The sequence below is a fragment of the Rhododendron vialii genome, chromosome 10a (genome assembly GCF_030253575.1).
Source record: "Rhododendron vialii isolate Sample 1 chromosome 10a, ASM3025357v1".
Lineage (NCBI taxonomy): Eukaryota > Viridiplantae > Streptophyta > Magnoliopsida > Ericales > Ericaceae > Rhododendron > Rhododendron vialii.
In genome coordinates, this window is record NC_080566.1 from 36,906,190 (window position 1) to 36,928,065 (window position 21,876).

General features: G+C 38.8%; 1 protein-coding gene and 1 long non-coding RNA gene across 2 annotated transcripts; both read left to right on the forward strand.

Annotated features, from left to right (window-relative positions):
- Nucleotides 1–2,658: 2,658 nt before the first annotated feature.
- Nucleotides 2,659–4,108, forward strand: LOC131304079 (uncharacterized). Its single transcript, XR_009192296.1, has 2 exons — nucleotides 2,659–3,114; nucleotides 3,848–4,108. It is a non-coding gene; the product is annotated as an uncharacterized LOC131304079 (long non-coding RNA).
- A 170-nt stretch (nucleotides 4,109–4,278) lies between these two features.
- On the forward strand, nucleotides 4,279–11,718 carry LOC131303192 (uncharacterized). The gene is made up of 16 exons (XM_058329969.1): nucleotides 4,279–4,282; nucleotides 4,480–4,547; nucleotides 6,130–6,144; nucleotides 7,698–7,780; nucleotides 8,299–8,466; nucleotides 8,513–8,573; nucleotides 8,665–8,796; nucleotides 8,905–9,549; nucleotides 9,641–9,811; nucleotides 9,900–10,296; nucleotides 10,534–10,765; nucleotides 10,841–10,934; nucleotides 11,070–11,177; nucleotides 11,277–11,375; nucleotides 11,481–11,615; nucleotides 11,683–11,718. Exons 1-16 carry the CDS (start codon nucleotides 4,279–4,281, stop codon nucleotides 11,716–11,718), a joined length of 2,448 nt encoding a protein of 815 aa, XP_058185952.1.
- Nucleotides 11,719–21,876: the final 10,158 nt, after the last annotated feature.

Here is a 21,876-nt window from a genome sequence, read left to right on the forward strand (position 1 = left end):
GATAAAGTGATCTTCAATCAAGATTTTACCGATTCGAATATCAGTTGAACTTGAGTGGTTTGGTTTGTTTATTAGTACCACTCGAAGTCTAATCAAATTTCCACAGTTTTTCAAAGTTCTGAAGAAGGCCACCAGATTTGATTTCTTGCCAAATAAGCAGTCTTCCGAAGAGCAATTCAAGGTTGGTAAAGAATATCAGAAACACGCCTTTTAAGTAGTAATTTTTAGTGTTCTTGAACAGGCTTTAGTGAAAAACTTTTAACAGGCGTTTGATTTTAAATGTCCTTTGAGAAAATGTTTGTGAATACTGTCGTAAGAATTATTCGAGGATTCATTCACTCGCTATCCTATTCGAGGATTCATTCACTCGCCATCCATAATCGAAAGGAAGCCCGCCCAAGTTCTCTCTGCCTCTCTCATCTTTCTGCTACATCTTGCCACACTCGAGCTTTAGAAAGCCATCATTTTATAATGTAGGCAAAGCAAACATTCGTTTCAATTCATCAATTACACATGGTCCAACAAGAATCGAGGCGTTGATAATATCCGGGCAAGGCTGGATCAGGCTCTGGCTAATGTAGAATGGAGGACTCGTTTCATTTTCCCCTTGCTCAAGTAGTCAAGTGTTTCATGAAGTTATTCTTGGATCGGACCACTTGCCCATTGTTATTCAATACTGCCATCCTCTTAAAAAAAAAGTGCCACGCGTGTTTAAATTTGAATCTAAGTGGATCACCCATGTTGATTGCGCCCCGGTGATCAAGAACAATTGGTTCTCTTCGCAGCAGGGGTCTGCCTTGTTCATTTGGAATACTAAAAACTCAAGCAAATTGGAGCTTAGCAGAGATAGGGCCTGACTCTCCAACATGCCGTGCCCGCTGAACATAAATCTCCAACGCCAGGGTGAGGTGATCAAAGAAATGGAAACCCTTCTCTTCCGTGAGGAAATGTCCCTTCATCAACGGTCAAGGATCAACTGGCTATCGTGTAATTCGAGATTCTTTTGTGCCTCTCTCATCTAGAGACGCGAAACGCAACCAACTGTTGAGATTGTAGACGGAGGAGGGGGCTTGGGTGAGTTCGGTTGAAGGTATCAATTCATTTTCCTTGAGAGTGACTGTCTTGGGTACATGAAAAAACGAACCAAACGGCGTAGTTTTGATGCACGGCCGCACTACAACCACCCCAACCGTTGGACAATGCTGAAGAGTTTTGCAGGTTAAAGTTTTCGAAAAAGTGCCAAGTAACGTTGCTGTGCATTATCAGTCGGGAAGTATTAGCCTCAGCACTACATAGTCATCAATGCCACCACACTTATGTTGGAATCGAAGACAAGCTCTCATCCGTGCTACGACAGCTATATAATATATTTAGCTCCCACCGAGACTCAAGCCCAAGCGTTATACTAAAACTCCAAGCACGTACCAATTCTAATGGTATCTATTCTATGGCCATTGAATCGTTTGACAAACCAATGTCAGATAGTGTAGTATTTTATAAGATCAATCAAGCAAATTGTTAGAAAGATTCTTTACTATAAGGTGAGGGCTAGTTTAATCATACCTTAAAATAAGGAAATACAAAATTAAGAGGATTTGTTAGTTATCCAACAATGCTCAGGATACACATGTTCGAACATACATGTGTTCAGGGTCGTTTTGCGAACGCAAGTTATACACTATAAAATGTCCTGTTTACCCTTTCAATAGACGTCCAAAGCCTCTCGTCATTTTATCTCATCAGAAGAAAACCCTCAGTTTGTTTGGCTAATTTTCTACCATAAAAAAAGCAATTATTTAACACTTACACAAGAAAAATTATACTATGCCCTTGGGGCATAGCCATGTGGTGCAGAGAGCCCCTGTGGCACCACATGGCCATGCCTCTGAGGCATGGAATAATCTCTCCTTACACAAACACGCTTATATGTACTATGGGTCCCACACTTGCCACAAACCTTCAGTGTGTGAGCAACAATACTACAACACACCCCACCTTACACACCACTAACACACAAGTGTGTGGGTTCCATTCAAACTGTACATATATAATGTATAGAGCCCACAGACTTGTGGAACCTAATGGGTTTGGTTTAGTAGTTTCATTTATGGTGTGTGGGCAACAATACCACCTACTTTGCACACACAAGTGTGGATTCCACACATCTATTGTATGGAAACTGCGCACATCTATTGTATGGAACCCACGCACTTGTGGGACCCAATGGATTTGGTTGGAGTATCATTTTTGGTGTGTGGGACCCACAGTCCATATGGTGCCAGCTCTTTCTCTCAGGCTCCGTTCCAGAAACCTTCTTAAAAAATAAGCAGCTTATTTCACATTTTCAAACTTAAAAATAAAGTAAATGAAAATTATTTTTTTAATTTTTTTTGCATCGTATAAAAGATCTCGATGAAATCTTTCAAACAAAATCCATATTGCATATTTTTAGATTTCAATAAGACCATAATTTTTTAACTTGAAATTGCCTTCTTAAAAAATAAAGACTTTTTCTCCGTTCTGGAACGGAGCCTCAATAATCTCGGTTCAAAATTTTTCCTTTTGTGTTTTCCATTTATTATTCCTCTCCTCTGTGTAGAATCAGGGTTTGTCCATATGTGAGAGCGTCTTTATGGTGCCAGCACTATCATATAATGGGAGAATTACCGGCAGGTTGTGTGGACTGGAAATAATCACCACTTTCATGGTGTCAAGTCTTCAAATTACCAAGACATGGCACCTGCAAACAATATCACCAATACATGGTATGGGTTAATAAACATGATGAAATTGGACAATTTTGCCCTTTGTTAAGACTATACCGTTCAATATATCAATCCCTTTCCGTTTTCCTTCTCTCTTTTTCTTCTCATTCTCCACAGCCGAACCACATCCTCCCCTCTCTAGGGTTTTACTCCTGCCATTCTCTCCTCTGTGCTCCCCACACTCTGAAGACTGCTGCCTACTCCCTCCTTCGAGAGCAACCTTGTTCCCCAACTCCCTCCTTCGCATCTGTTTGAATCCTCTACCCCAGAGACGCTGCCTTCAATCGTCCACACTTCCAACATTGCCATCCCTAGTTCATCAGGTTAGTTGAATCGATTCCCCTTCCTGGTATGCATAGCTCTCTCTATCTCTCTCTCTCTCATCAGACCAAGTCAGTTCGAGCTCTCTCGATCTCGTACGGAACTGCAACGAAAAGGAACGAAAACCCTAGGTCCCGTACTCAATCAAGTGCTGTATATCACATGTATCGACAATTCAAGCACATTTTTGGCGTTTTTATTTTTATATGTAGTTATTGGAATTTACCTCTTTGTGTTGATGTTCTTGCCATGTGTAATTTAGTTGTTCAATCGACTGTCGGGGTTCGTAACTTGATGAATTTTGGGCGTTTTTCCATTGGTGCGATTGAATCACACACACATACATAGGGTGAAGAACACACCTCAATCGTGTTGGTTGAAGTTATTAGAACAATTACTTTGTGCATATTGCCAAAGGTTAGGTTTGTCTCCAATCCTCTCCCACCCATACCCCCAGTGATTGGGAACAACATGGGTTATGTCTGTCTGTCACTCTTGGTTATGTCGAATGCCACGCCGGCACGTTGCAAGAAACGTGTTTGATGAAATGCTTGTGCGAGCTGCATACACTTTTGGTTCAAATAATGAAACCATCGGGGCTAAAATATTTAAATGGCTTCCAATATGGACTTTGCTTGTTTAGGTAACAAACTGATACGAAATGGGCACAATATGAGTTGAGCACTTGAGCTAAAGTCACTAGGGTTTGATTTACTGTCCTAGGATTTTAATGAAAGGAATCACTGTAGGTGTATTTTCAGGTCGCTGAATGTACCGGCATTGTGTTGTTTAACCATGAAAGAATCAAATACTGAAGTGAGAAGTTGTTCAACTGTCTCTCCATTCAGTGGTAATTAGTTTCAGGAATGCCTTATTTCAGTTTGGTTGACTAAATATCGAGGATGATTTATGGTACACTCTTTACCAAAAATATCAGCTCCAGGGCACCATTATCTACCCATACATATTAGAACATTGAGTGACTGCTCATCTGAGCTCAAATCTGTCTTCTATAAGGTCAACACTTATTACTTTTCAAAGTGACACACTGCTGACTATGGAACCTTTCAACTGTTGTATGGGAGTGTGGAAATAAAGGATGAAAAGAGGAAACAAGCGACTTACACATGTACTTATGTACAACACAAATTGGTGTAAGAGACTTATACATGTACTTATGTTAGAGGATAAAATGGGTACTGATATGCGAAAGAGGCTACTCGTACGTTTGGGGTTATGCTCGTGCAACAAGGTGCATGATGACATCTTTCGGAAGTGCTGATTGTGTTTTCGTCTTGGTCTTTATATTTAGTTTATTTCATGGCGTGAAGAATGTAACTAGTGTTTGGCTTGGTTTTGAAGTTAGTCATAATTGGTATGAGTCTTTTTTTAGATTGCGGAGACTCCAAGGTACGTAAAGATACTAGTTTGATCATTTATTTTGAGTCTCGAATGAATCTGGTATATGCTGAAAATTTCGTGGGTTTTGGAAATCTGTCTTTTGGGAGCCCTTCTGCCAGGAATCAATTTTTGGTGTCTTCATAACAGTTAAAGTACGTTTCAATACGAAGATTTCGGTACCAAGATCATGAAAAACCGATAATCACACAATTAGTTATGAATTTTTAAATACCGGCTGTTTTCTGGAAGCGCGAATCTGTGTGTGGCTGTCTTCTTTTAATTTTCTGGGCATGATGAACATTTTGGGTGGATTTGGGTCTTTTACAGGAGCTGCATATTTAAGTTAAGAAGGGATTGGCGTTGGAATCAAGTGATCTGGTTAAGTATACAATTTTTGGTAAATTTCTAAAGCAGGGTTGGTCGACTAGGGCGAAAATGGTTGCGAATCTGTTTTTCCTTTGATTGTTGGGTTAATCTCCTCTCGTTTCTGAACCTGGAATTGTTACCGAGAGAGTAGGACTTGTAGTCGTGCAACTTTTGGCGTTGGTTCCAATATTGTTGGGTTTTAAGATGAAAGAGTTATGATTTTTCAATCAAATTTACTCGTTCCCGTCCTTAAATTCACGTTGTTTAATTGGATATAGTTGAATGTGGATGATTAACTTTGCCAATTTGACATTTAGGGATTTCTCTCCTCCTTTATATGTTTATGAGTTGGTTTGATGTGTTTAAGATTGTTTAAACGTCCGTATTTGTTGTTGGGAGAAATCTGTCGAAACTAGAAATCGTACGCTGAAACACAAGTCCTACCGGTAGGAGTTTTGGCCCTACCGGTAGAAATGCTGTCCAGTAGTGTCTATGTTTGAGAAATTTTGGTATTTTACCGGTAGGAGGTTGTGTCCTACTGATAGGGAATGAATAATCTGCTTAATTTTAAAACTTCTGACGATCATAACTTTATCATCCGGAATCCGTTTGGTGCATATTATATATTGAAGTTGATGTATGGAAAATCTACTTTCTAATGGTGGTAGTCTTATAATCAAACTCTAAACCTATAAGAAGTTATAGTTAAAGTACGGTAGGTTGGTTGTTAGAATCCATACCGATTTTGGAGGTTATGTCGTATGTGGATATTACGGGTGATTTGGTACACTCCTAAGTGTTCGAGGTAGAAACGCTATATGCATTGGGCATTCTTTGCCCTTAGAATCATTTGAGTGAGACACGAATGTTCCTAGGTGCGTTTAACTATTTGAATGGTCTACCGAGCCTTAGGGTAGTAGGCTAGCACACTTGGGAAAAAGTTTGTTGACACCTAGAGAAAGTAGGAGGTTGAGTGGTTGATTGTATATTAAAGTTGGATCGGGAACCATAGCTTACTATACAAAACATGATGACGACGCCGCAGCCTCTATATTTACCTCAATATCCCAAGCAGCAGATTCAATACCCAGGTCCTTCTAATCCATTCGGAGATCCATTTAGCTATCCGCAGAATGCAAATTCACAACAAGGGAACCATAGCTTACTGTAGAAATACTGTTTTGCGTGTATTATTTTATTCTTTGGTATAGGTGGATTATCGCAGTGAGTGAGTTTTCAAAAGTTCATTCTTTGCTATTTTTATTCTTTGGTATAGGTGGATGCTCTCGCAGTGAGTTTCCAAAAGTTCATTCTTTGTTTCTTTTAACAGCTCTATAGGTGGAAGCTCTCGCAGTTAAGACCCAAAAGTTCATTATTTCTCGATTGTGCAAATCGTGAATGTTACCTGTTTTTGTCTTGAGGAATAGCTACGTTGACTTTGTGCAAAAGGCCACATTGTTTTGATCAATTAAAAAAGGGAATTGATTTAACTCCTAGTTACAGGCTCGAAACAGAATGAATAATTAATTAATTTCTTGTTTACCACTGTTAAATTTATCACATGGCTATTTCATAAAGGGATACCTCGCCCACCAAATCCAGTACCCCACATAGTTGGTGTTAGATTTATAGCAATGAATATACTCGGTTATACCTCTAAAAATGGTGGGTTATAATTTAGTGATTTTACTCACTTTCTTGTAAATGTAGTCTAAAATTTATTTTTAGTGCTCGAATTGTCTATAAATGTAACTTATAAGCAGCATATTAATTCATATAAGTTATCAACATGACACCAAAATTTTGGAAGCGCCTTTCTTCTGCGCCCAAAATCGCACATCCCCTCCCAAAAAATTCAATTGATTTCAGTACTGGTGCCATTCGCACCCTGACTCCTCCTTCGACGATTTCATTAACGCTCTGACAAACATCGATTTCACCAATCCCTCTCCCCTCTTGTTCTGCAAAGAAACCCTAGAACCATTGTAGATTATCGATCGAAGGGGTATTTCACCAAACCCTAGAACCATCGATTTCATTAATAAATAAGATTTCAGGGGTCTGGACCAGCTTACGTACACCTCAATAATCCCTAGGGATTAATCCTGGTCCTCTCGCGGAGGCCTTAATTGAATTATGCGCAAAGATCCTTGTAGATTAGCCCCACAAAAATTGTGTTAAACTTGATAACACAAGGAGGTTGAATAGTAATAGTTACTCTCCATTTTTAGCCGGGGGAGGTTATATCAACAGATCAGGTGCACGTAGGCAAACAATTACTATCCAACCCAGAAATATAAACAATCACGATTAGAATTATCTAGAAGCACAGAAGCACAGAATCACTGAAACCGACCTCACAAAAACAATATGAGGTCAAATGCAAGGATAACTTTTAATTTTAATAGTAGATGTGAAGGAAAAGATGAAGTAAAGACCATTACTTTGTAAAACTCATAATTGTCCTTTGTCTTGGTAATGCCCTCTGAAAATCCATGATTAAAGCAAATCCAAGTCTACTATGCACATTGAATTTACAAAACAAGCAAAGAATGCATGAATTACTTCAGAGAAGTATGCACAGAGAAGAGCAGAAAATGTGCCAAAGGGTTAGGTCTACACTGTTCTTATATTATGATGCATTTAAGTTTGCATGTAAGATTTTGGGACAAAGGTTCTGCTTGTTCATCAATAGACTGGAAACTTGCTCAGACCATTTTGCCTGTCAAATGTTGTGGTGAAAATTGAGTTAGGTAGATTGGATAAATGTCTCTCTCTCTATATATATCATGAGGATGGTAAACCATTAATATCATTATCGACACACTGTTTTGCAATATTCAGTGTGTTCGGGTACTCTTCTCCCATAAAACTGAGGAGAGCAGAGCACAGAAACAAACTGTTTATGCAAACAATGGTGATCCAAAGTACAAAAATCTCTCATCACTAAAATCCTAGTTTATCTCTGTGGTTTACACTGTTTTGCAATATTCAGTGGGTTCGGGTACTTGTAAGATTTATTATGTATTCAGCAAGCTAAAAGCTCAATTTATTCTTTAAAAGAGAAACAATGATATTGTTGCATAAGATAATAAACTTTTGCTAGTCAATATTCAATTTTCGCTTGTCTTGTTAGACCCACATGGTGATGAGTGATGATGGATCAGTTGAGTTCCTTTCTTGTCTATACATGGATGCTGAAACAGTTTGTGAATTAGATGACATTTGCCACCTAAAGGCAAGATTTTTGTTTTGGCAAGCAAAGGGTCAATAGAAGGAGATATGATATGGAGCTCACATGACTGTTTCTTTTGTTGTTGATAGGTAGGTAGCTCCTTTACAACAACCTAAGAACTCAAAACGAAGTAGCAGCTTGAGTACTTAATCCTTTTTGCTCATAATAGTTTCAATAATTAAAGTTTTGTTATTTTTGTGCTGTATGAAGGATGACAACAACAGGAAAGAAGCGATTGCAAGTTGAAAAAGCAACAAAGGCAGGAGTTGAAGGGTCAAAGGCAGCAGAGGGACGTACCCACACCAATCCTTATTTGCTTTTCCTGTACGTATTTTACAACGAATATAGTTACTTTGTTAATGTGTTTACTAGCGACAGGTATTTGGTTGTGTTGTAATGCCTTTTTAAAAATTTCCAACTACAGTAAAGGTTATCTTAAAGAAGCGAAAGCTGCGAATAAGAGTCCAAGGTTTTTAATTGGACAGGTTAGAGTTAATGCGGTTGTAGTTTGTATGGTTATTTGGTAAACTGTAGTGCATGTTTGTATGAACACAAAATTTTGTCTCCACTATCCAGCATACCAAAGTAGCTGCGGAAATATGGAAGCAGATGTCTGATGCGGAAAGAGCCCCATTTGTGGACAAGACCAATGAAAGAAAATCCCGCATTAAAAAGCAAATTCCGAAGGAAAAAAAGAAAAATGCTTCGGTATGTTGTCGTTTTTTGTATAGTTAATCGTTATGTTAACATATCATGTGTGTAACAATGATGGGTTATATTACGTTGTATTAAATCGTAAATCCTTTATATGTGTAGCCGGTATTTCGCAGTCGGTGCTCGCCGTTGAAGTTGGTCAAAGTAAATGAGGCATTGACCAAAGCCCAACAAGATGCTGTTCAAAGAGTGGGTTTTGGTTCAATGCTTCAATTGAAGTGTACAATGTTGAACCGTGATTTTATAAGTCGGTTAGTTAAGCATTTCAACCCTGTCACCAAGAGCTTGGAGTTTGGGAGGGTCAGGGTTTATACAATCACGCCTGATGATGTTCGAAGGGCGCTAGGGCTATTTTGTGGAACGATACCAGTTCCGACGGACACTCAAGACCCCCACTTTGAACACATTACAAAGATGTTTGGGAAAAACAATAAACCGTTGAAGAGAGGAGTCACATTTGCGATGATGCAACAAGTATTCAATAAAAAGAAAGCTGATGTGAAGTTCCAAACGTCGTACGTGCTGTTTGTGCTTTCTTGTTTCTTGTGTCCAACCACGAAGGATGTGGCTGCCACAAAATTTTACCCGGCAGTGCACAATATATTGCAAACTCCTACATATGCATGGGCAGAATTTGTGCTTGATTGGTTGGTGAATGAAATTGCGAAGTACAAGAAGAGATGTGGCAAGGTTGGTGGTGGTAAGAAGGATTCTCTTGGCGTTGCTGGTTGTGTGTTACTTCTAATGGTAAGTACATCAACATGTTAAACTTTTGTCAATTGTTTGCTATAAATTTCGTTTGTAATCTATTCTGACTCATAATATTTTTTTGTTGCAGCTGATATATTTTGACAAACACCCAATGGGTATGAAGGTTGGGAGTGAAGGTGAACCCCTTATTCAGTCATGGACGACAAAGTTAATAAAAGAACGTATTGCAAAGGATGAGACGTTGGAGTTGGTTGATCCAATTGCTGAGCAATTCCCTAAGGCTTCTTATCGGCATCCGGTGAGGAAACTTCACTTCGTCGCCGATATACAATTGTACCTCTTATGTCATTTATATTTATAACATTACTCCTTAACCTTATGTGCAGTGCACAATTGCTGCGTATCATGATTTGAAGAAAAATTTCCTCAACCAAATGCAACATCTTGATGCCTTGGAAAGCGCATTGATGGGTGATGTTCCCAAAACATGCACACCAAGTCCGTCAAAAAGGAAGCCCTCCACGAAGAGAAAGAATCGAAATGAAGATGATGTTGAGATGGGTGATGTACATATGGACGTGGAGGATTTTCCTTCAACCTCCACTGTCAATCCGAAGAAGGTTAGGCATGGGGTAGACGTGGAGGACATGGATGGCAGCCGCATGAGTGGCCTTTTATTTGCCCGGGAAATGCCATTGTACTCTCCGGAGGCTTTCCAAGTGGATGTTGTACAAAATGCGCAACATGTGGAGCTAGAAGAAGAAACTGTGGTGGAAAACGAAGGTGAAAAACAAGGTGCACAAGAAGAAGACGAGGAGGAGGAGGACGAGGAAGAGGACGAGGACGAGGACGAGGACGAGGAGGACGAGGAGGAGGAGGAGGAGGAAGAGGAGGAGGAGGAGGAGGAGGAAGGAGAAGAAGAAGAAGAAGAAGAAGAAGAAGAAGAAGAAGAAGAAGATGATGATGATGATGAAGGACAAAGAGATGGAGAAGGAGAAGGAGATGAAGAGGTTGAAAAAGAACAAGAAGTCGCATTGACTCCGCCATTGAACAAAAGGCCATGTACACGTGTTCAGAAAAGTAAGTCCGTAACCCGACCATCTACGAAACGGGGTACGAGGACTTTCAAACCAAGTAAAGCGACAAGAACGCCGTACGTGGCTCCACCGGAGGTCAAACTATCAAAGCTTACAAAACAAGAAAGTCAAGTGTGGGCGTATGTTATGCAACCACCAAACAAAACAGGAGAAGAGTATGACTACTTAATCCTACATTCTAAAACTACTCTCCTGTAATTTTCAATAATTAAATAAGTTGGTACTTGCAGGGACTATGTTGTGAAAATGGACGGCGGGAAGATCCATTTATCGCATGATATGTTACACGAAGTATTCAAACCAAGGGGTCATATGTCCACTATGGTAAGTTATAGTACATTGCATAAATTTATCTACAATTGCATTAATTATTAAGTGCAAGTGTTCCTTACATATTCAGTCTTCATTACTTCACTTACATTCATGTCCCATTTTGTGTTTCTTGGAATGGTTTTTCAGGTGATGACAACGATGACCGAATGGTTGATGAAACAAGAAAAGGCAAAGGCCCCAATCAAAGACGGGGTCCCTCGTCCAACACGACACATGTTTTCAAGTTCATTTGTGGTAATTTAGCATATGTGTATTTTCACTTTCCTTACTCATTCGGCTACATTTTTATATTGGTGGTAATTCATATTTTTGTTCCATTCGTTCCTGTTGTAGAACAATTTGTTGAATTTCGATAAAGTACAAGATCAGAAGGTCATTGAAGATCCAGTGGATGCAAACATGTTGGGATACGATGTGGCAATGTGCAATCTGGCAAGTTTTACAGTCTACATTTGTCAAACTATCATTCTGATGTAGTTGTCCTCCATGCTTGGGTCCCGATAATACTTATTTGCAAATCCTTGTGGGTTTATGCAGCTGTTTCTACCGGTGTTGCTGAATGATATTGAACATTGGTATTGTGTTGTTGTCAACTTGGTGGATAAGCGGATTGAAGTTCTTGACTCAATGGTATTACAAACTACCGATAAGAAGGTAGCTAATGCTACAGTGGTAAGCACAGGCCAGTCATGTTTGTTGAATGTTATTTTCCTTTTTGCATGGTCATTTTTCTGTCAAGCTTCGCATGTGTAATGTACCTGTTTTGTTTGAGTGAGTAGGTAAGGATGTTGTTCAACGTATTGAGTCGGACTCGGTCAAGGCAACAACTACATACCCCATGGAATGACTGGCATGTCCATGAACCAGAAGTCCCACAGCAATCGAACACGTGAGTGGTTACTTATACAAAGCTACTCTAATGCCGACATAATGCATGCATGTTTATGAACTGCATTTGTGTGGATGCAGGCACGATTGTGGATTTTATACTTTAAAGTTCATGGAGCACTGGACGGGGGGCCGGATGAATACACGGGAACTTGAGGTAAGAAACGTTTGCCCAAATACTTGCTTCACCTTACCTATGCATATAATGTTACGAGCACCAGAAACTCATACATGTGGTTGCATTATAGGATCATGTGGGAGCTGATGCTATTGATGTGCGCAAGAGGCTGCTAGTACGGTTGCTGTTAAGCCCGCATAACCAGTTGCGAGATGTGGTTCTTCAAAAATTAGTGAAGTGAATTGAAATTGAATGGTTTTGGGAGATGTTGTTTAGACAACATCGCTGAAGTGACGAAGATGCATTACCACTGAAACGGGCCAACTAATGCACGGTATTCCAAATTTTTGCGGTTGTCAATTTATTATATTTGCCGACCAAATGAAGAACCAAATGAAGACTTCAAAAATATATGCAGAATATGTTTTTTGGGCTTCAATTTTGGAAAAAGGGATTTTAGTGGTGTATCATATGTATGTACTGCTCTTACATACTTTCAACAGGTTAGTGCTGTTTTATATTATGTCAAATGGTTAATCTTGCTGCTGTTTATTAAGCTGGGAGCTGTTATGTTACCGTAGATGGTACCAGCTATTTTTTCAAAATGTTTTCCTATGGTGCACCTCACGGTTGTTGGAGAATGTTTTCACGAGTATTGTGCTCCTGTTTGTGTGCAAGATACACCATTTGAAAAGTACCACATACATAGTTGCTGCTACTGCATATGGTGCTGCTATGATTGTACATCCCGAATTTGTTATGGGTGATTCCGTACCCCTAATAGGGCAATGATGAAACAATTACAATGTAAATGAAGGTAGTGCCTTGGCGGGGTAACTTTTGTTGCAGCCATGAGTACCCTCATGTTTTCCTAATACTTTTCTGAGCCCAGTGGACATCATGACAAACTGCAAAGGGCTGCTGCAGTTTTCAACATGGTTTTCTGTTTAGCTTTACTGCAGTTTGATTTACCATGCTATTTTGTGCTGTTACCAAGCTATTATGGAAATGCATAACCAATTTGGTGGCTATGATGTGTTACAAGCTGAGCCAAGTGTTTGTTGTTTTGGATGTGATGATATTTGATCTGAGCCAAAGGTTGCTTTCAAACTGCATTTAACTGTTTTTGGACTGCTGTTTGTGTGTGTGTGTGTGTGTTGTGTGTGTTGTGTTGTGTTGTTGTTGTTGTTGTTTTGGGACTGTTGTTGTATTCGGACTTATTTTTATTCTGGTACTAGTACTTTCAACTTTTTTTCCCAATGATGACAACATTTTGATATGTACATTAAGGACTTAGGCGTAGACCGTCAATTGCCAACTAATGTTGCCGCCTTAGTGCCTTTGAATATTTCAATTTTTTCTGAGCCAAAAACATATTTTTTCTGTAACCTCTTATATGGCATTGGCATATAGTGTTTGTTATGGTGAAATGCAGGTGTGTGGGTGTGTGTTTGGAATATGCAGTTCAGAAAACTAGAAACTGCAGAAAACAATATGAAAATCTTGACTTTGGTGTTCAAGCATGACTGTCTGTTTCTGCAATTTTTTGAGTTCAGCATGCTGTCATGACTGTGTGTGTTTGGCATTGGCATATATTGTTGGCTATGATGATATGATGATATATTATCTGAGCCAGAGGGACTATAAGACAGGTTTATGGGTTTACCATGCAATTTTCAACAGCTTTATGGGTGTGTTGTTGCTGTCTTGTGCTGTTTTTAGTGTAGTGTTTTTTTGTTCAACAGGTGTTTGAAAAGTTTGCAGTAGCTGTGTGTATGTTCATGACCATGTGTATTTGTGGAAGATTCAAGGTTTTAATGCAGTTTTGGTTCCAAACTGTGTCCAATATTCTGCTTGCAGCACCAATGAAGCTATGTTCCATATTTGGTGGCTATGATGATAAATTTTTGGAAGATACATTCACGACTTAGGCGGGGCAACATTAGAAGGTCAAATTGGCAACTAATGTTGAAGCCTACTAGTCTTTCAAAAAGTGGTCTTAAATTTACAGATTATCTGAGCCAAATGTTGACAAGTGTTCGACACGTATCCAAGCACGCCAAGAAGAGTTAGTTAGAAGAAGCAAAGGACGACCAAGAAGATAAGGAAGAAGCATTGTAATTTTTTCTTAGCCTTCGTACGTTGACGTTGTATTTTGTTGGTACATTCCGTAGTGATTGTACCATTTGACAAGCAGCATTCCGTAGTGATTGTACCATTTGACAAGCAGCACATAGGTAGTTGCTGATACTGCATAGCTGGTGTGCGTGTGGCTATTGTTGTTTACCATGCAATATTCTGCATTTACACTTAAGGTTAGGCTAGTGGCTAAAGCTATTGTTGTTCGCTTCAGTAGCCTTCAATGCTATGCTCTGGTTGAAATGGTATGGAACCAATTGGTATCATCTTTTTTGGTATCCTCCATTGTAATCCTAAACTTGGTAGACGCATAAAACTAATAGCAGGTGTAATTGTGGTTTGGCCCATCCAAGAGGTGTTTGTGTTTGTTTGTGTTAAACAGGCAAGTTCATTTGCCGGTTTTTTTGGTGGAACTGCCTGCTGTGTGTGAAGTATGTTTTTGGTTAACAAATTCAAGGTTTGCATGCAGTTTTGGTTCCCAACTGTATCCAAGATTGTATCCGATAACATTGTAAATGTCCCTTGTAAAGTGCGTTATGTATAATGTGTATCTACCGTTAAGTAATGATGAGACATTGGATCTCCGGTAACATTATATGCTTGTGTATCGGTCCATATCGGTCCATACGGTCTGATAGACAAGATATATATAATTGTATCATCGATATCGTTACATTTCTCGATTGATACCGCAATCAAATTCGAGGAGCCAACGTCAATTTTTTGATTAAGTTAAAAAATTTAATTTTCAATCTTTCTTGTATGAATTGAATTAAAAATTTGAAGGTATTACAAAATGTCAAGATTTACCCACATTGTATCCGTATCCCTCTCCCACTAAATCACGAACAAGGGTTCGTCCAGTTTCATCTATAAAGGTATTGAATAATTTCTCCACCCACAAGGCTCAGCCGCGAACCCAATTTGAACCAGTTAGATGGATATGATGACAGCAAATTAGAACCCAAAAAAAATGAAACAACCCCCCAAAAAAAACACAAAAATCAACTGCCGACCTTTTTTTCAGTCAAACGTTATGACATTAATTAAATGTATATAGTTTGGCAGTGAAAGTACCAAAATGTACTCTGGAGTTCTGAACCTCAACTACCATTCTCTGAGGAAGTTAGAGCGAGCAAGTATCAATTACTGAAAGACTACATTTTATTTTCAACAAGACTAGAACTTAGAATCATAAAGAGCATTTGTTTTTTTGAAACGGGCCCACCTAAGAAGCCCAGCAAATCTTGTCAGCAATCTACGACCAATATATCTTGAATCTTGTCACCAATCTACGACCAATATATGTTGACATACATTACCGATATATCTTGACAATATCCAACTAACTAATTATATACAGTTTGGCAGTGAAAGTACGAAATGTACTGTGGAGTTCAACAGCTCAACTACCATTCTCCGAGGTAATAAGACCAAGTAAATATTACTCAAAGAGTACATTATTTTTTCACATAAAGTACAGCATATAATCATAGAGAGCACTTCTGTGTTTACATAACTCAATTCACAGTCTGGAATAGTATGTGTCATCCACCCCCTATATCACCTGCCCTTGTGATGAAGGGCGCAGCTAAGAAACCCCATCGAACCTTGTCATAAATTTACCCTACCAATATATCTTCACTAACATTGATTTGCAAGTATTCATATACAACTTAACTACCATTGTCCGAGGTAGTAAGAGCAAGCAAATACTGTGACAAGACAATACGCGGCAGTCGTTCGCAAGTGGAGCGACACTACTCATAACTGTCCCAGCCACCGATCGAATTCCAAATTGTTCCTTTCTACCGCTGGATGCGCAATCAGATTGTTAAACCCACCCCATCTAACGCAACGGCAGTTTGCTCCGAACGGAGGGAATCAATAAGAATATACACAGCACTATCGTGACAGATAGACAATGTCCTATAATAATGTAGATGGCCACTTTAGTGGTTTTTTGTAAGACCGCCCATACATAAGAAGAACAGGAGAACAACACACCTTTGTAATGGAAGACAATTTATGAACATTGTCTTCTGGTCGCATGTTTGTGGGTTTGTGAACAATTCAAATGAACTACATATTCGTAGAGGTTTTTTTGTGATGACACTGAAGTGGGGGAACTTTCTGACTATGTAACATGAGGTACAACTTGGTGGTATTTATATGCCATAAGGATGGGAATTTAGTAGTCCGCATCTACCTTACTTTCTCCCAGGTCATCATACATAAATGAAAACCATATATATAATTTATTGATTACGAGCATATGTTGTGTTGACTTTAAGACGTGTGGAAAGTTACGTGTGCGAACTTCCATTCCACCTCAACCAACTTTTTCAGAAATTCCAAAACAACGAACTTAGTAATTAAAGACAATTATATGAAAAAACATCTGAAAACACCATATAATTAATGCAGTTTAATGCAGTAGGAGGACATTTGTTTCATACAAAATTGATTTCATCTGACTAAAAATGGCCCAAATAATTTACAATCTTAAGATGGGCATAATCTCAATCACATAGTTTCGTCATTAAAAATTGTGTAAATACAACATCTATTAACTAACATAAGACAACAAAAAGGGGTCCCATCCCTACGAAAACGTAACACCACAGAAGTCCTTGATTGCTGTTTCACACTGCTGTAAATGCGAACATGGGTTGCCTTCATCAAAGCTGTGGGGATTGCTTGTTTGTGCGTCATGACAAATCAACATAATAATGTAGATAGCCACTTTAGGTCACCCCGGTTTGCAAGCATAACACCACAGAAGTGAAGATGCTTGACAATGCCAGAACGGCCGCCATGACCAGTCTTCATCAAGATGCTGGGGATCGAGACGACAAGTCAACATAATAATGTAAATAGCCACTTTAGTGGTTTTTTACCAACACCGCTCATACCATACCCAAGCAGATAGGTTTACGCATCCAATGAACCTATCATTAATTTTATGGAAAAAGCAACTGCTTGGGAAAGCTCGTGACATATTGTCACTGAAAAGAAATGGAGTTGTTGGTTTTTGAACTTATATCGAACTCGGCGTTAGAAATTATGAGAAATTCTCGAAATGGGTGTGAGAAGGACCTAATAAGGGAGAAGGACCTAATAAGGTAGATAGCCACTTTAGTTATTTCTTACCAACACTGCCCATACCCAATAAGAATAACCCAACAACAAATGTATATAACCATAGATTGTGAAGGAAGAGCAATTTAAAAGGTTGGATTGTATTGTTTGTTAATGGGTTTTTCAACCGAAACGGACTGCATCTTGTTCACGCGCAGCAAGTAGAATTTTTTTAAGACAAACCATTTGGGAAAGTTAAGTTTGGATTGTAGTCAAAGATGAGGTATGAACAAAGTTGGGATGAGAATTGAGGCAAAAAGAAGACGAAGTCAGTATGTTTAGTTTAGACAACTATGTAGTTAATGATTGTGGGTTTATGACTAGGAAGTTGGGATGGGAATTGAGGGGAACAAGAAGATGAAGATGCAAATTAGTTCCCTATCTCATATTTATTTATACACATAAATTTGTACTATAAATTTAACAGTGAAAGTACTACCATTACTATGGAGTTCAACAACCATTCTCCGAGGTAACAGGAGCAAGTAAAACTTTCTCAAAGAGTACATTCTTCTTTCATATAGAACATAATTTATAATCACACGGAGCACTTTTTAATTTATGTAACTGTTGAGTATGGCATATTAAGTGTGAGGCATTCCCTATTCCAGCTGTCCTATGAAAGGGGGCCCAGCACGGGAAATGTTTAGGACAGTGAATCTTGACCCTACCAATAATTCTTGACAACCATTATGACATTAATTGGACATAGTTCCACAGTGAAAGTACTCCCATTACTATGGACTTCAGCAGCAGCTCAGCTACCATTCTCCGAGGTAACAGGACTAAGTAAGTCTTTCTCAGAGAGTTCATTTGTTGTTCACATAGAACATAATTTATAATCATACGGAGCACTTTTTAATTTACGTAACTATTGATTATGGAATATTAAGTGTGAGGCATTCTCTATTCCATCTGCCCTATGAAAGGGGGCCCAGCACGGGAAATGTTTAGGACAGTGAATCTTGACCCTACCAATAATTCTTGACAACCATTATGACATTAATTGGACATAGTTCCACAGTGAAAGTACTCCCATTACTATGGACTTCAGCAGCAGCTCAGCTACCATTCTCCGAGGTAACAGGACTAAGTAAGTCTTTCTCAGAGAGTTCATTTGTTGTTCACATAGAACATAATTTATAATCATACGGAGCACTTTTTAATTTACGTAACTATTGATTATGGAATATTAAGTGTGAGGCATTCTCTATTCCATCTGCCCTATGAAAGGGGGCCCAGCACGGGAAATGTTTAGGACAGTGAATCTTGACCCTACCAATAATTCTTGACTACCATTATGACATTATATGGACATAGTTCCACAGTGAAAGTACTCCCATTACTATGGACTTCAGCAGCTCAGCTACCATTCTCCGAGGTAACAGGACTAAGTAAGTCTTTCTCAGAGAGTTCATTTTTTGTTCACATAGAACATAATTTATAATCATACGGAGCACTTTTTAATTTACGTAACTATTGATTATGGAATATTAAGTGTGAGGCATTCTCTATTCCATCTGCCCTATGAAAGGGGGCCCAGCACGGGAAATGTTTAGGACAGTGAACCTTGTCATTAATGGACCCTACCAATAATTCTTGACTACCATTATGACATTATATGGACATAGTTCAGATAAGTCTAACAATAAATCGTTCCTTCCAAGGTCATATATTGGCCAAATAATTGTACCATCGATACCATTACGTTTCTAGATTGATACCGCAATGAATATCTTGAAGCTAACAATGTACTTTTTTGGATCATTGTATCGCTCTCCCACTAAATCACGAACAAGGGTTCTATCCAATTTGTTGTGACAAGGTAGTGAATAATTTATCCACCCACAAGGCTCAAACCCAATTTGAATTGTAGTTTTCATTTTGTTGCTATTTATTTTTGTCCCCTATTTTTATAAACCAGTTAGATGGGTATGAGGACAGCAAATTACAAGCCAAAACAAATATCAATGACTTATAAATGAAAGTACCAAATGTACTGTGGAGTTCAACACCTCAACTACCATTATCCGAGTTAGTAAGAGCAAGTACATATTACTCGAAGAGTAATTTTTTTTTCCCAAAGACTACAGCGTTGAATGACAAAGAGCAATTAGTTACGTATTATGGAATATTAGGTGTGCCCCATCCCCTTTTTGAGATGGCCTTACAAAACGTGGCCCAAGAAATGTTGTCATAAATGAACTCTAACAATAACTATTGACCAACATTTTGACTAATATTATGACATTTGTAATATATGTAATTTGGCAGTGAAAGTACCAAAAGTAGTAGGGAGTTCAACACCTCAACTACCATGGTCCGACTTAGTAAGAACATTGAAATATTAGTAATAGAGTACATCAAACATCCCCATCAAACATCTGTGTACACCATATAATTAACGTACACCATATAATTAACAATAATGCTAGCCACACAGACATTACAAATAGATCATGCACAGCAGCCCCCGTGGCAAAGAAAAAGGGCCCCAATCACACACACACACACACACACTCGCTCTCTCTCTCTCCCCCCTCCTGTTTTGCCGGAAAAAAATACATTTTTGCTCCACCATCACCCACCGCGAACAACTGCCGACCACCCGAGATCAAGTGTCAACACCGCCGCTCTCTCCACCGACAACCCCCAGAACGGCCACATCTGAATCGTACGACCACTATGACCACTAATGCCGCCACCGACAACCATTACTTATATGTCCCTGAATTCCATCTCTCATCTCTCTATCTCCACTCTCTCGGCCACATCTGTATGTGGGTAGCATTATTGTATAATTAATGCAGTATGTACATTTGTTGCATAATAGAAAATTGATTTTCATTTCATCTGCCTTAAAATGACCCCACTAATTTATAAACTTAAGATGGACATAATCTCGATCACATAGTTCCATCAATCAAACATGCATACATACAACTTCCATTAACAAACATAAGACAACGAAAAGGGGGTCCCTACGGAAACGTAACACCACAAAAGTCCTTGTTGTTTGACACTGCTGTAAATGCCAACATGGGCAGTCTTCATCAAGTCTGTGGGAATTGTCTTGACCATGACAAGTCAACATAATAATGTAGATAGTCACTTTAGGTCACCCGGGTTTGCAAGCATAACACCATAGAAGTGAAGCTGCTTGACAATGCTGAGAAGGCCGCTATGACCAGTCTTCATCAAGATGCCGGGGATCGCGAGGAAAATACAATATAATAATGTAAATAGCCACTTTAGTGGTTTTTTACCAACATCGCCCATACCATACCGAAGTACAATTTGGATTGTATTGCTTCTTTCTCGGTTTGTGAATCGAAACGAACTACATCTTGTCTTCTATTACCACTTTTGTGGTTTTTTTGCTTCTTTGGATTGTAGTTAATGTTTCGGAGGATATAACTATGTGAACCAACCAGAGGTATACAAATAGTTGGGATGGGAATTGAGGGGAGCCATCAAACATTGTATGAGGCAAAAAGAAGATGAAGTGAGTATTTCTATAAGACAACACCCAAATAATGAAGATGCAAATAAATTCCTTATCTCATATTTATACACATCATTTACCATAAATTAAACAGTGACAGTACTAACATTAATATGGAGTTCAGCACCTCAACTACCATTATCCCATTCTCCCAGGTAACAAGAGCACGTAAATATTACTCAAAGAGTACATTTGTTTTTGACAGAGACTACAACAAATATAATCACTAAGAGCACTTTGTAATTTACATCACTGGTGAGCATGGAATATTAAGTGTGAGGAATTCCCTATTCCAGCTGCCCTATGAAAGGGGGCCCATCTAAGAAGTCCAACAAATCTTGCCATGAATGGACGGACCCTACCAATAATCCACCATATGCGTCTATCAATCGTTCCACAACTTTCACGTTTGTTGTGAGAACTGTCATAGTTCTTCATTCAAGTAAACGATGCAGTTAATCATCTACGAGGGCTCAATTTTATTATTCAGCCTGTACGAAAAAGCGGTTAAGGATATAACATGATATATAAAAATATAGTTATTTACAATATATGAAATAAGGGAATTAAGTAGAAAATTTTGAGGAAAAATAAAATAAAAACGAAAACCCAATGCACAAGGCTCCCGCCATAGCGGTGTTTGGAGGTTAGTGCTTGTTTGAGAAACCTCAGGGGAGGTCAGTGAAATTTACCCATAGTTTCACAGTAAAAGTAGTAAATGTATTATGGAGTTCAGTACCTCCACCTACCATTCTCCGAGGTAGTAAGAGCAAGTAAAGATTACTCATGGAGTATACTTTTATTTCACAAAGAGTACAATTTATTATCATAAAGAGCACTTATGTGTTTATATAAATGTGGACTATGGAATATTAAGTGTGAGCCATCCCCTATTCCACCTGCCCTTTTAAAACGGGCCCAGCTAAGAATTCCAGAGAATCTTGTCATAAGTACCCTACCAATAACTCCCATACAAGATTGGTTTCTACGTAAGGTAGCCCTCTCACACATTAGGGATATGTGAGATGGTATGTTGGTAATGGTATTTGTGAATGTTTGTGTAATTATTATTGTTAAATTTTTGTGCAGGCACATTGAAAGAAGTTGGTTCGAACAAAACCATGGACAAGTCGGACTCAAAA

Coding starts and splice junctions, on each gene's coding strand:
- LOC131303192 (XM_058329969.1), top strand. Junction 10,766..10,840: donor CCAAACAAAACAGGAGAAGA/GTATGACTACTT, acceptor TGGTACTTGCAG/GGACTATGTTGTGAAAATGG. Junction 11,178..11,276: donor TGTTTTCAAGTTCATTTGTG/GTAATTTAGCAT, acceptor TTCCTGTTGTAG/AACAATTTGTTGAATTTCGA.